At 38.2% G+C, this 15,550-nt stretch overlaps 1 protein-coding gene and 1 pseudogene across 1 annotated transcript in view; both read right to left on the bottom strand.

The window, feature by feature from the left end:
• Window positions 1–4,043: 4,043 nt before the first annotated feature.
• On the bottom strand, window positions 4,044–5,259 carry LOC110580636 (annotated as a pseudogene).
• A 2,174-nt stretch (window positions 5,260–7,433) lies between these two features.
• EPHX4 (epoxide hydrolase 4) overlaps window positions 7,434–15,550 on the bottom strand; it is a 43,982-nt gene continuing 35,865 nt past the window's right edge. Inside the window, exon 7 of the mRNA XM_021690226.2 lies at window positions 7,434–8,187. Coding sequence (XP_021545901.1) covers window positions 7,956–8,187 — 232 coding nt within the window. The 3' untranslated portion in view covers window positions 7,434–7,955. The remainder of the gene's footprint in view (window positions 8,188–15,550) is intronic.

The following is a 15,550-nucleotide window of genomic DNA, read 5'->3' as shown; positions in this document are numbered from 1 at the left end:
CCTCTGCTCACCTCCCCCTCACTTACCTCTTCTTCCTTTCTTCTCAAAATACCAGGAAGCTAACTAATGAAGTTTAAGCTTTACGGGCCCCACTTATACAAGCCCCTTCCAAGGCTCCAATGAGATCCCTAGAAATGTGTTTCCTTTTTGTAGTTTTGGGGGTATGTTTTTGTAAATTTTGCAAAGGTAAGAAATTTTACCACATTTGATCAAGAATTTCTTCTTAGCCAAATGTCCCCTCGTATATGGTGGCACTGAGTGCCTACAGGCATTTTTGGGATATGGCCACAATGAAACTAAGTTGAGGATACAGTAGTTTGGGCATATTTATTGGTTCACAATCATTTCCACATCTAGATAAGTTGTTGCTCTCTGTTCTGGTGCAGGAATGGCTTCCAGGAATAGTTTGCTGATTCATCCTGCATAGTGACATGAAGGGATAGGGCCCAAGGTCACATCACATCACATCACATGTGAAGATGTCTTACAGGAAATGGTACTAGAGGTATATAGGTAGTTAGGACGTATACAACAGTAAGTAGAGGCTTCAGTTCTCATTAATGTCTAGTCAGAGTGAAAGGAGTATTCTTAGTAATGCAGAATATGCAATTATAAACACAAGTTTCCTCTTCGATGAGACTCAAAGTAGAATTTGTCAGAATTCCTGTATTTATAATTTATGTTTGTAATATTAGTCACCTTCCCAGGAATTGTAGTCTGTTGTAATTTCTCATTCTAAATAATCACTTTCATATCTAGAAAAAAAATGTTAAATGGCAGCCATACCATTTATAATTGTTTCAGTGGTATTCATATCTTCCTGATGTTTATTTTTATTTTGTCTTGTGTTGTTACATGTATTTATTTATTGCCAATGGAGCTCTTAATGAGATATTTTCTTTGCAAAAATGAAGAAGAAGTGATGGTCTAAAATGTTCCTCTGGCCTTACTTTAGCACTAAACTAGGAAGAGGTGAACAATGTTTATCAATAGGTCTCTTTTTTCTAATCTTCTTTTTTTCAAGTTTTTATTTAAATTCCAGTTAGTTATCATGCAGTGTAAAATTAGTTTCAGATGTAGAATTCAGTGATTCATCACTTATATACAATACACAGTGCTCATCACAACAAGTGCCCTCCTTAATCCCCATCACCTATTTAACCCATCCCTCCACCCTTCTCCCCTCCAGTAACCCTCAGTTTGTTGTCTATAGTTAAGAGTCTGTTTTATGGTTTGTCTCTCTCTTTCCCCCTGCCATGTTCATCTGTTTTGTTTCTTCAGTTCCACATATAAGTGAAATCATATGGTATTTGTCTTTCTCTGGACTAACCTATTTCGCTTAGCATAATACTTTTTAATTCCACCCACGTCATTGCAAATGGCAAGATTTCATCCTTTTTATGGCAGAGTACTATTCCACTGCATATATATATACCACCTATTCTTTTATTTTTTTAATTTAAATTCAATTAGCCAACATATAGTACATCCTTAGTTTCAGATGTAGAGTTCAATAATTCATCAGTTGTATATAACACCCAGTGCTCATCACATCACGTGCCCTCTTTAATGCCCATCACCCAATTACCCCATTCCCCCACCCACCTCCCCTCTAGCAACCCTCAGTTTCCTATACTTAAGATCTCTCATGGTTTGTCTCCCTCTCTGATTACTTCCCATTCAGTTTTCCCTCCCTTCCCCTATGATCCTCTGCACTGTTTCTTATATTCCACATATGAGTGAAATCATAGGATAATTGTCTTTCTCTGATTGACTTATTTCACTCAGCATAATACCCTCCAGTTCCATCCATGTTGATGTGAATGGTAAGTATTCATCCTTTCTGATGGCTGAGTAGTATTCTATTGTGTGTGTGTGTGTGTGTGTGTATCATCTATCTATCTATCTATCTATCATCTATCTATCTGTCTATACCACATCTTCTTTCTCCATTCAGCTGTTGATGGACATCTTGGCTCTTTCCATAGTTTGGCTATTGTGGACATTGCTGCTATCAACATTGCAGTGCAGGTGCCCCTTTGATCACTACATTTGTATCTTTGGGGTAAATACCCAGTAGTACAATTGCTGGGTCACAGGGTAGCTCTATTTTCAACTTTTTGAGGAACCTCCATACTGTTTTCCAGAGTGGTTGCATTCCCACCAACAGTGTAGGAGGGTTCCCCTTTCTCTGCATCCTTGCCAACATTCGTTGTTTCCTGACTTGTTAATTTTAGCCATTCTGACTGTATACCACCTATTCTTTATCCATTCATCAGTCAGTGGACACTTGGGCTGTTTCCATAATTTGGCTATTGTTGATAATGATGTTATAAACATTGGGGTGCATATATCCCTTTAAATCATATATCCCTTTTGTATCCCAAAGGATACAAAACTCTGGTGCCTCAGGGAGTGTCTCTGGTGTGTGCCTGGAGCACTCTGCGGCTGTGTTTTGGCTGCTTATCCCTCAGATCAATCATCTGCAGAGGCTCTCCTGGCCGACAGTAGGCAGTGTTCGGACCTTAGCCAGAGTGTGGCAAGTTTTAACTAGGCATGCTCTGGTCTGCTTGTTAAGTAAGACCTGATGTGGGACTGAAGACTTGCAGAACTCTATGGTCAGTAGACATTGCGTGTGCAGGGGTTTGTGCTGGTCTTCCGGGGAAGAGGCCTGCTACACTCGTCTTTAGGCACACTTGCCCAAGAAAAGCAGCACCAACAGGGCGCAGGGGAGTGGGACTTGGTGTAAGCAGGTTAGGCAGCCAGTGTCGGGTGCTGTGCTATTTACTGAAGGAGGGAAATGGTGTCAGCCAGCTCCTTTGTCCCTAGGGAGGGGTCTCTGTGCTTGCTGCTCTTGGGGAAGCACTCCCAGAAGAGTGAATAATTTCCCCTCATGCGTCTCAGGTGTTTTTCTATTTTCATGTACTCTGTCTCTGCGTTGCTCGCCTGCCTAGAGCAGCGCAGTGCCCTTTGGGCTTTAGCCTAGCCAATCCTGCTGACTTTAGGGACGTGCTGTGGCAGGGGCCTGAACTGGTCTTCTGGGGGAGGGTTTCACTGCACTGGAATGGATGCTGGTTTGACCAAGAAAGGCAGTCATGCCAGAGCGCAGGGGCATAGGATTTGGAGCAAAGCAGGCTAAACAGCCAGTGTCTGGATTAGGTGCCCTCAGCAGGTGTCTCTGTGCCTATGCTGAGGGGCGGAGGAGGGAAATGGCACCTGCTGGCTCTTTTGTCCCCAGAGAGGTGAATCTGCGAATGCCACCTTTCACAGATATGCTCTAAGAAGAGAGAACAGTCCCTCCCTGTGCTCCGTAGGCAATCCTCAGATCATACTGTCTGCGCTGGGGTTGCTTGCCTGCCTTCTCTCCAGGAGTGGGGCAGTGCGTTCAAGACCATCGCAGCCAAGCTTGCCAACCTCTGAAACTCCATTCTTTGAGCCCCGCTGGTTGCAAAAACTCACAAAAATCAGCTCCTCTCATTTCCCAGTCAATGGCTTTGGGAAAGTGTTCTCTCTGAGTGTTCCCCTGTGTGCTCCCTTCTCTCTGTGACCACAGCTTCCTCCCCTCCACAGCACCCACTATCCATTTCTCCCCCAAACTGCATTTCCATGCTTCCTACCTTCCCCAGTGTGGCCTCTCCTCTCCCTCTACTTGTGCAGTTTGTCCTGTCAGTCCTCAGGTCAATTTCTTGGGTATTCAAAGTGATTTGATAGTTATCTAGGTGTGTTCAAGGGACAAGGCAAGCCTAAGGTCCTCCTACTATGCCTCCATCTTAGCTCTTCTTATCAATAGATCTCTTATTCTCTACCTTTAGTCACATTGAAACAAACATGTCTTAAGGAAAACAGGTACTACAAGATCTAATAGAAATATATATTTCTCAAGCACATTTTATGTATCATAATTAAGTGCTCAAGCTACTTAGAGTAAAAACTATGGTGTTTTTCCTGAAAGGATAATTTTATTTCAATCATAGTTTCTATTTGGAAGGTACTTTCACCATTTTCAGGGCTGACTTCAACATTTGAATACAGCAATTAAACGGTTAATGTGGTAATGAATATATAGAGACTGTCTAGAGGTCTAAGTATGAATTAAATAACTTGGTATATTCTGGATGCTTCAGGCAAATTTCTTAAAGTTCTTGTATGAAATGTAATCTGAATTCTGTCCAGATATGTCCTGAAAGATTCTCGAAACATCAAGATCTGGCACCCCAAAGGCTGCCCTAAGTCTAGCAGCTAACTCCGCCTCTGTTATGAAACCGTCCTCATCAAGATCAAAAAGCTTAAACAACACTTGCAGAATCTTCTCAGTATTGGCAGGATTGCATAGGATAGTCAGACCTGTCCCATATTCTCTGAATTCTATATGCCATCATTATTCCTGTCAAAGGGGGCAAAAAACTGTTCCAAGGGCTCTGAAATTAGGACGTTTAAGTAATTTGCAAATTCTTCAATTCCTATAGTGGCGACTCCTTTAGTGGCAACTGCAATTGCAGCATATTCATCCAGATGCTAATGAATAGTATCCCAATCTAACTTCAATTTCTGGCTAATTTTTGTAATTCCATCAAACTAGCTTCCATGGGTAATTGAAGGTTACCCGTGAAAATCATCAGTCTACAATCTTCCGGAGTGTGGTCTGTCACAGACACCCCCAAAGCATTTGCCATGTTGATCCTCACTGTATCGGCAAAAGGGTTCGGTCTTTTTTTTTTCTTGGTCATTTGATGTATAAACAGGCATAAACTCACCTTCCCCTTTGGTGAAGAACTGACTCAAGGTCAACATATAGACCTAGAAACCTGCAAACCCCTGCCAGGCTTAGGTCACCGTGTCCGGTGTATTTGGGTACCTGCAGGTGATTTGGTCAAAGAAAGTGGAGTGTGGGGCCATAACACAGATGAGGGCCTCATCGCGGGTTGCTTTTTCCCCTTTCACTTTAACCAGGAACTCTGCTGAACAGGATGTTGCCTGAAACAAGAATTTGAGTGGTGGTCACACCAGTTTTTTCCCCCAACTCTTCGCAGGGTTGACTGGTCAAGCAGAACCGCTCATGGTGGAAAGTGAGGACACTGGCCAGAGGACGATGAAGAGGAAGGCAATGCAGGACTGACAGACTGGCACCGGGACAGTCCCGGTGAGGATGATATAGCCCAGCACCATGGGCTGATGCACCTCTGCTGCATGAAGGGGTTGGCCACGGCAGACAGTGCAGCTTGTTCATCATGTGGCGAAAGGTGGATCCCACACCTCCATCTCGGAGTCCAAGGAGGTGGACTGAGCCATGAGGCCAACTTCTCAGTGGTCTCAGGATGCCGGTAGACTGGATCTAAGGGCAGCCCCCAAAGCACACCCCTTCCCCATATTCAAGTGCCCTTTCCACACATAATTAGAACTCTCAGATACAATGTGGGTTAATAGGAAATGAGGATGTATTACCCTTAATTATTTCTTAAAATCAGAAAAATTAAAAATGATAAATGGTGTAATAGAATTAGAATCATATCAACAGTACAATCTTTTCTGCTTTTTGTAAATGTCTTCCTTTTGACATATATGCTTAATACATTATTTTCACATGATTTCTGACATTTATATTAAGGATATATTATATACCTACTAGGGATATATGAATTTAAATAGATGAATATTAATTAAAACTTTTAATTTAAATGCCATTACCAGTAAAGTTTACTTACTCTGAGATGCTTTGGGAGCTGGTAAGTCAAATTCATTTACTCTCCCTACAAACTGATCTCTACAGAGACCATAATATCTCTTTATGCTAAGAGGTTTAACTGATGGCACCCAGGAGCCTTTATATCTGTTACAAGCACTCTTCCACATGCATAGCAAATTAGAATACATCCATTATCATGGGCTGGAATTAGCCATGGCACATTTGATTCATATTCTTAACAAGAGTCCACATGAACCAGTCAGCATTCCAAACTGATATAAGTAACAACAACAAACCTTAAAATCACCTTAGTCAGTAACAGATTTGCAATCCTGAAATAAGTCAGGATTATTTTACTGGGTCAACATAAACAGTCAAAGTCCTATTCTTCCCTTTGCAGCTGCCCTACAGAAATGATCAAGAGGGAAGCATAATCAAAGTTGCTGTGAACCAGGCTCTGTTCTATACCTTGTAACATCTGCAACTCTGACAATGCTAATTTGCTAATTACTGATTTAAATTCCTTTCCCCAGAATTAAAAGTCAAATTATAGGTTTCTGGGAGATGTTTCTATTTATTGGAACACACCAGGTTACCAATAAAACAGAACAGCATAGATACAGAGCCTGTTATTTTACTGGAAAGATTAGAGGCTTTATGATGAATCTAGGTCAGATTCTGGTTCTAACAATTATACTGTGGGCATTGACGAACATTATTTTCACATCTATAAACTGGTAATACTCTCTACCTTGCAGTGTTATTATGAGGCACAAGCAAAAATGTAGATAGAAAGTTGGGTTTTTATTAGTAAATAAAAGTTGCTTAGGATACAGTGATGAGACTTCTTAAGGACATTCCACTTTCTTCTGCCACTATCAGAACTACATTTCATGAGAGAGATTTTTTTTCACCAACTTAGTCTTATTTAGGAACATAGTTGTAGCCTCTAAGGAGCCATGATTTGGCAATGTTACTGATTGTCTCCCATGCCAAATGAGACTAACCCTAGAGAATGAGTAGTATTCCCTTGAGCTTGTATCATTCTCTATTCTGTAAGTCTTCCCACTCTTATTTGTAATGTTCATTACTACTCTTGAATCCTTGTTTAACTTAACTGCATTCTGTGTATACTTCCTTTTTTTAAGATTTTATTTATTTATTTGAGAGACAGAGACAGAGAGAGAGAGATAGCGAGAGAGAGCATGAGTGGGGAGGAGGAGAGAGAAGCAGGGAGCCCAATGCAAGGCTCCATCCCAGGACCCCGGGATCATGACCTGAGCAGAAGGCAGACGCTTAATTGACGCCCCTAATTATACTTCTTAAGGGAAAGTTACATATTACCATGTCATCTTTCCTTTATATTTCCCCCATAGTGCCTAGCAGTGTGTGAGATATGTTATTTATTCATTAAGCAAATATGTGAGTGCCTACGATGGAGCTAGGCCCTTATTCTAGAAGCTGGATATATGTCAGTTAATAAAACAGTAAAAAAATCTATGCCTTGTGGAACTTAGATTCTAGTGCACATAGGAAGTACAGAATTCAATTCTGGTTGCATTATTGGGGCAAAAGGATATTTTGATCTTTTGTCTAAATCTCTCACCAATTTAGCTGAAAAATTAAGACAAGTAATTTGATGGATGTGCTTTCCTACTTTGCAGTATTTAATACACACACACACACACACACATATATATGTATACATGAGAATCTCTATATCATCTCTTGTTAATCTTTCCAGTATAAGTAGTATTTATGGCCTGTTTTAAGAATGTATATTCTTCTAATCATATTTGCCTTCAAACTCATAAATATATTATAACCCGAGAGATTTGGCAATAGAACTTTTTAATGGTTGAAAAATAGTAAAAAGAAGTTTTGAACAATAAAATGAAAATTTATACCATTGCAGGTTTGCCTTTTTAAATATGGCGCAGCTAATCTTTCATATATATTTGTAAAAGGCACCAGATGTTAACAGGGTAAAGAATGCAAGAAATCAAAATGGAGCCACTTTCCCCAACTTCCTTTTTGTATCAATGTACACATTTTAAGGCAGATGCTTTTCCATGCAAAATCCAACAGAAGAAAATCAACATTTTACAATTTCACACATTCTCAGATTTTTTTCAATATCATTTGTCAGGATATTCATGATAAAGCATATTAAAACAATTTTTTCCTAATGAAGCTTAAAGAGGTTGATGAACAATTATTAAAAATTATTTAGAGACTTCATTACAGACCCCTCATAGAAGATATAGAAAAGTCAATCTTTTTTTCTTGTTTCTTCTTTCAGAAATGTCCATATCAGTTTGTTCACTATGTCAGGTTGTTCTTGCTGAAGCCAATGACTGACTTCTGACAAAATAGTCAGCCTGAAATAATTTTTAACATAAATCTTTGTGACTTCAGCCATCTCAACCTCCATAAATGCATCTTTCTCTCCCCACAGTAGTAGCGTTGGAATGGTCACCATGTGATGTTTGAGAGGCAGACAGCTATAAAAACAAAACATGTGGACTTGAGACTCATTGTAAAAGTTAAAATAACATTTTCCCATAATGTTCTTTTAAGCCATACATTCTCAAAGGAGACAATATCACCACCAATGGGGTGAAAATTGATTCTTGGGAGAGTGAAAAAAAATTACTTTTTTAATGTATAAATCATGGATATACACACAGTACATAAACAGATATTAAAATCTCATAGGGTGGGGGGGCAATTAGGAAAAAAAAGTCTCAAAAGGCTCCTTAAGGAGGTGATGATGAAAAAATGGTTGAGAAACACCGCATTAGGCAATCAATCTATACAATAAAAAATTTAAAAGGCTATTTAAGAAAGGGCTCAATAAAATTTTTAATTGGATGAGTGTAGCAAAATTTATAATGAAGGTTATAAGTTAAATATGAAATTCATCACTATGAAGAATAATTTGCTTTAAAAGGATACCAGAATTTCTGAATGGTGTGATGAAAGAGAGTTTTAAATGGTGTTACTTTAAATATATTTTAAATTGTTAGATAATATAACATTTTATGTGAAATTGGAACTGAAAATTCAGAAAATATATACAGACTGAACTTTACCATTAAATGAGACTATATTTATTTTGCAAGAAGATTATTTTTAAAACAATGTTTTATTGTGTATTTTCTTAAAGTATAAAGAATAAAACCATGCATAATTCCATCATTAAAAGATAACCTTTTGGTCATTTTCTATGCACATAGTTGAAACCATACCATAAATAAAGCGCAATAAGTATACACAATTTGTATACAGCATCCATACTCAAATTTTATGTTGAATTATAACTTGAGAATTTTCTCATTTCATAATGTTTTTCAAAAGTAATTGTAAAAGATAGTATCTTATGGTATAATGACCCATAAATGACTATTCTCCTATAACTGAATATTTAGATTATATCATCAGTTAAAACAAGGGGATGTTTTAAGTGATGCTATAATGAGCATTTTGTGCCCAAATCTTTTTTGGCATTTCAGATCATTTCTTTAAGCTAGAAGTCCTAGAAGTGGAATTCCTGAGCTAAAGAATATAAATATTTTTAAAGCTTTTGACATTTACTGCTACACTATTTTTCAGGAAAGTGGGATGGTATTAATTACACTCTTGTTGACTATTCATGAGAATGAACACATCACTAGACATTCTCCAGCACTGACTTCCATTTTTTTTTAAAGATTTTATTTATTTATTCATGAGAGACAGAGAGAGAGAGGCAGAGGGAGAAGCAGGCTCCCAAGGAGCAGGGAGCCCGATGTTGGACTCGATTCCAGGACCCTGGGATCATGACCTGAGCCGAAGGCAGACGCTTAACCATCTGAGCCACCCAGGCGCCCCTGACTTCCATTTTTGTTAGTTATCAAAACTCATGACATGTGGCTACTTGAATTGATAGGATGCTGCTAGATTGTGCAGGATATCACATATGTCCACTACGGACTTAACTTTTGACTCCCATGCAAGTGGCCATCATTTGGTTATAATGCTCCTAAAAATTAAGGTCTTCTTGAATGGGTAAACTGATAGAAAAATAAACTCTTACTTAATTTTGATACATGGATTGCTATACAAACTTGCAAGTCACTCAAATTCTAGAGCTCATAAAATATTCAAAAGTAAAACATTTTCTAACAATTTTCTGCATATATAACAATATGTGAGCATGTAATAATTGAATCAGTAAGGTAAAAGGAGTTTTAAAAGACAATTAGTCAAAAAAACAAAGAAAAATATAAGTTCTTCACTCATATGTGGAATTTAAAAAACAAATTAACAAAGAAAAAAAGGGACAACCAAAAAAACCTAGACTCTTAACTATAGAGAACAAACTGGTAGTTGCCAGAAGAGAAGTGGGTCAGGGAACGGGTGAACTAGGTGAAGGGGATAAGGAGTGCACTTGTGATGAGCACTGAGTAATGTACAGAATTGTTGAATCACTGTATTGTACATCTGAAACTAGTATAACACTATACGGTAATTATAGTTGAATTAACACAATAAACAAATAAATAAATGAATTTTTAAAATTTTTAAAAAAGAAAAAAGCAAGAAAAATATAAATTCTTCACCAGATCAAATTGGGGATAAAAGGAGAAGTTTCCAGAAAATGAAAAGAAGAGCATATTCTCTGGCCCTAAGCTTTTAAATTGCTAAACTTCACATGAAATGTTACATATATATATTTTTTTAAGCTGTATTTATTTATTTGAGAGAGAGAGGGCATGAGTGGGGGGAGGGGCAGATGGAGAGGGAGAGAAAGAATTTCAAGCAGACTCCCCGCTGAGAACAGAGCCAGATGCGAGGCTCAATACCATAACCCTGAGATCATAACCTGAACCAAAATCAAGAGTCAGATGCTTAACTTACTGAGCCACCCAGGTGCCCCTGAAATATGTTACATATAAAAGAAAGTATCCACCAAAAAATTGCTAGAACTAATACATGAATTCAGCAAAGTCACAGGATATAAAATCAATGGACAGAAATCTGTTGCGTTTCTATACACTAATAATAAAGCAGCAGAAAAATAAATTAAGGAATCAATCCCATTTACAATTATACCAAATACAATAAGATACCTAGGAATAAACCTAACCAAAGAGGTAAAAGATCTGTACTCTGAAAACTACAGAACACTTATAAAAGAAATTGAAGAGGAAATGGAAAAATATTACACATTCATGGATTGGAAGAACAAACATTGTTAAAATGTCCATATTACCCAAAGCAATCTACACATTTAATGCAATCCTGATCAAAATACCACCAGCATTTTTCACAGAGCAAGAACAAACAATCCTAAAATTTATATGGAACTACAAAAGACCCCAAATAGCCAAAGCAATTCTGATAAAGAAAAGCAAAGCTGGAGGCATCATGATTCTAGACTTCAAGCTATATTACAAAGCTATAAGCATCAAGACAGTATGGTACTGGCACAAAAACAGACACATAGATCAATGGAACACAATAGAGAACTCAGAAATGGACCCACAACTATATGGTCAACTAATATTCAACAAAGCAGGAAAGAATATCCAATGGAAAAAAGAAAGTCTCTTCAACAAATGGTGTTGGGAAAACTGGACAGCGACATGCAGAAGAATGAAAGTGGACCAGTTTCTTACACCATACACAAAAATAAATTCAAAATGGATGAAAGACCTAAATATGAGACAGGAAACCATCAAAATCCTAGAGGAGAACACAGGCAGTAACCTCTTTGACCTCAGCAGCAGCAACTTCTTACTAGACACATCTCTGGAGGCAAGGAAAACAAAAGCAAAAATGAACTATTGGGACTTCATCAAGATAAAAACTTCTGCACAGCAAAGGAAACAGTCAACAAAATAAAAGGAAGCCTACAGAATGGGAGAAGATATTTGCAAATGTCTTATCAGATAAAGAGCTAGTACCCACATGTGTAGAGAACTTATCAAACTCAACTCCCCCCAAAATAAACAATCCAGGAAAGAAATGGGCAGAACATATGAACAGATATTTTTCCGAAGAAGACATACAGATGGCTAACAGACACATGAAAAGATGCTCAACATCACTCATCATCAGGGAAATACAAATCAAAACCACGATGAGATGCACCTCACACCTGTCAGAATCACTAAAATCAACAACACAGGAAACAACAGGTGTTAGTGAGGATGCGGAGAAAGGGGAACCCTCTTACACTGTTGGTGGGAATGCAAACTGATGTAGCTACTCTGGAAACTAGTATGGAGGTTCCTCAAAAAGGTAAAAATAGAATTACCCTATGATCCAGCAATTGCACTACTAGGTATTTACCCCAAAGATACAAATATGGTAATCCGAAGGTGCACCTGCACCCCAGTGTTTATGGCAGCACTATCAACAATAGCCAAATTATGGAAAGAGCCCAAATGCCCATCAACTGATGAATGGATAAAGAAGATGTGGTATAAAATCAAAACCTCAATGAGATACCACCTCACACCAGTCAGAATGGCTAAAATTAACAAGTCAGGAAATGACAGATGTTGGCAAGGATGTAGAGAAAGGGGAACCCTCCTACCCTGTTGGTGGGAATGCAAGCTGGTGCAGCCACTCAGGAAAAAAGTATGGAGGTTCCTCAAAAAGTTGAAAATAGAGCTACCCTACAACCCAGCAATTGCACTACTGGGTATTTACCCCAAAGATACAAATGTAGTGATCCAGGGGTGCCTGGGTGGCTCAGTTGGTTAAGCAACTGCCTTCGGCTCAGGTCATGATCCTGGAGTCCCGGGATCGAGTCCCATATCGGGCTCCCTGCTCGGCAGGGAGTCTGCTTCTCCCTCTGACCCTCCCCCTCTCCTGCTCTCTGTCTCCCATTCTCTCTCTCAGATAAATAAATAAAAAATCTTTAAAAAAAAAAAAAAAAAAAGCAAATGTAGTGATCCAAAGGGGTACGTGCACCCCAATGTTGATAGCAGCAATGTCCACAATAGCCAAACTATGGAAAGAGCCAAGATGTCCATCAACAGCTGAATGGAGAAAGAAGATGTGGGGTGTGTGTGTGTGTATATATATATATATATCACAAGTGTATATCACAAGTACACACACACACACACACACACATAATGAAATATTATGCAGCCATCAAAAAACTGAAATCTTGCCATTTGCAACAACATGGATGGAACTAGTCGGTATTATGCTAAGCGAAATAAGTCCATCAGAGAAAGACAAGTATCATATGATCTCACTGATATGAGGGATTTGAGAAACAAGACAGAGGATCATAGGGGAAGGGAGGAAAAAATGAAACAAGATGAAACCAGAGAGGGAGACAAATCATAAGAGACTCTTAATCTCAAGAAACAAACTGAGGGTTTCTGGAGTGGTGAGGGGGTGGGACGGATGGGGTGGCTGGGTGATGGACATTGGGAGGGTATGTGCTATGGTGAGCACTGTGAATTGTCTAAGATTGATGAATTACAGACCTGTACCTCTGAAACAAATAATACATTATATGTTTAAAAAAAAAAAAAAAGAAGAAGATAGTAGGAAGGGAAAAATGAAGGGGGAGAAATCGGACGGGGAGACGAACCATGAGAAACTATGGACTCTGAGAAACAAACTGAGGGTTCTAGAGGGGAGGGCAGTGGGGGAATGTGTTAGCCTGGTGATGGGTATTAAAGAGGGCACATATTGAATGGAGCACTGGGTGTTATACGCAAACAATGAATCATGGAACACTACATCAAAAACTAATGATGTAATATATGGTGACTAACAACATAATAAAATAAAATTAATTAAAAAAAGAAGATGTGGTATATATATGTGTGTGTGTATGTATATATATGTACACACACACACACACACACAATGGAATATTACTCAGCCATCAAAAGAATGAAATCTTGGGCGCCTGGGTGGCTCAGTTGGTTGAGCGACTGCCTTCGGCTCAGGTCATGATCCTGGAGTCCCGGGATCGAGTCCCGCATCGGGCTCCCTGCTCGGCACGGAGTCTGCTTCTCCCTCTGACCCTCCTCCCTCTCATGCTCTCTGTCTCTCATTCTCTCTCTCTCAAATAAATAAATAAAATCTTTAAAAAAAAAAAAAAAGAATGAAATCTTGCCATTTGCAATGACATGGATGGAATTAGAGTGTATTACGCTAAGCAAAATAAGTCAGTCAGAGGAAGCCAAATACCATATGATTTCACTCATGTGGAATTTAATAAACAGAAGAACATATGGAGAGGAAAAAAATGATAGAGAACAAACTGAAGGTTATTAGATGGAGGTGGGTGGGGGGTGGTTTAAATGGGTGATGGGCATTAAGGTGGGCACTTGTGATGAGCACTGGGTGTTGTATGTAAGTGATGAATCACTAAATTCTACTCCTGAAACCAATTTTACCATATATGTTAACTAACTAGAATTTAAATAAAAATTTAAAAAGAAAAAAGTAATAAAAGAAAGTAGGTACAGCATGGTGACTATAGTTAACAGTACTGTATTGCATATTTAAAAGTTGCTGAGAGAGATCTTAAAAATTCTCACCACAAGAAAAATAATTTTTAACTATATATAGGGACAATGTTAACTAGACTTGTGGTGATCATTTCATAATATATACAAATATTGAATCATTACATTGTACACCTGAAACCACTGTAATGTTTTAAGTCAATCATACCTCAATATAATTAAAATAAGTAAATAAACAAGTAAATAAAAAGAAAAACATTATTTTAGGAGAGTATGTTAACCTGAAGAACTTATTGGGAAAACACTTGATAAAACATATCTGATTAAAAATGATTAATCTTAGTAAGTATAGAAACAATTTGAAAAATCTAAAAACTGTAACAAGTAGTTACAATTCCTGGTCTATATTGCTAATCATTCAATCTACCAAAATATATTTTTAACATAGCTATTTCAAATAAGTCTGTTTTACCATGTTACTTTTCCAAAGTCTGAGTTATCAGCTGATGTGTAAGTATTAAGCCAGCAATTTCCAAGGTGTTATACACTCCATCATTACTTTTACATGTGGAAATATTTTATTACTTTAAGAAGACGATGTAGAAAATAATCGCATCTGTATACTCCCCACCAGCTTAAGAAATAAACACTGCAAATATGATTACACCCTTCTGCTGACCTTTCCTAGATACCATTTTTCTTCTACTCACCCTAAGCCAGTAGTTCTCAAAGTGTGGTCAACAGACTAACAGATCAGCATCACCTGTGAACTTGTCAGAAATGACAACACTTGGGACCCATCCCAGACTGACTGAATGGTGGGGTCCAGTCATCTGTGTTTTAACACACTTCCCAGGTGATTCTGATACAAGCTATAGTGAAGAACCACTACCATCGGAGGAAGGACTAGGTTGAATTTAGTTCTTAACACCCCCATGATTTTTTTTTTTTCACTTCTATTAAGTCAGTGTTGTCTGGCCTGCATTATTTTTTTTTATTAACATATAATGTATTATTTGTTTCAGGGGTACAGGTCTGTGATTCATCAATCTTACACAATTCACAGCGCTCACCATAGCACATACCCTCCCCAATGTCCATCACCCAGGCACCCCATCTGTCCCACCCCCTCACCACTCCAGAAACCCTCAGTTTGTTTCCTGAGATTAAGAGTCTCTTATGATTTGTCTCCCTCTCTGGTTTCGTCTTGTTTCATTTTCCCCTCCTTTCCCCTATGATCCTCTGTCTTGTTTCTCAAATTCCACATATCAATGAGATCATATGATAATTGTCTTTCTCTGATTGACTTATTTTGCTTAGCATAATACCCCATGATGTTTTTAAACTTTTATTATATGTATTAAGATACCTCTCC

The sequence above is a fragment of the Neomonachus schauinslandi genome, chromosome 4 (assembly GCF_002201575.2).
Source record: "Neomonachus schauinslandi chromosome 4, ASM220157v2, whole genome shotgun sequence".
Lineage (NCBI taxonomy): Eukaryota > Metazoa > Chordata > Mammalia > Carnivora > Phocidae > Neomonachus > Neomonachus schauinslandi.
This window is presented reverse-complemented; position numbering and strand designations above follow the sequence as displayed.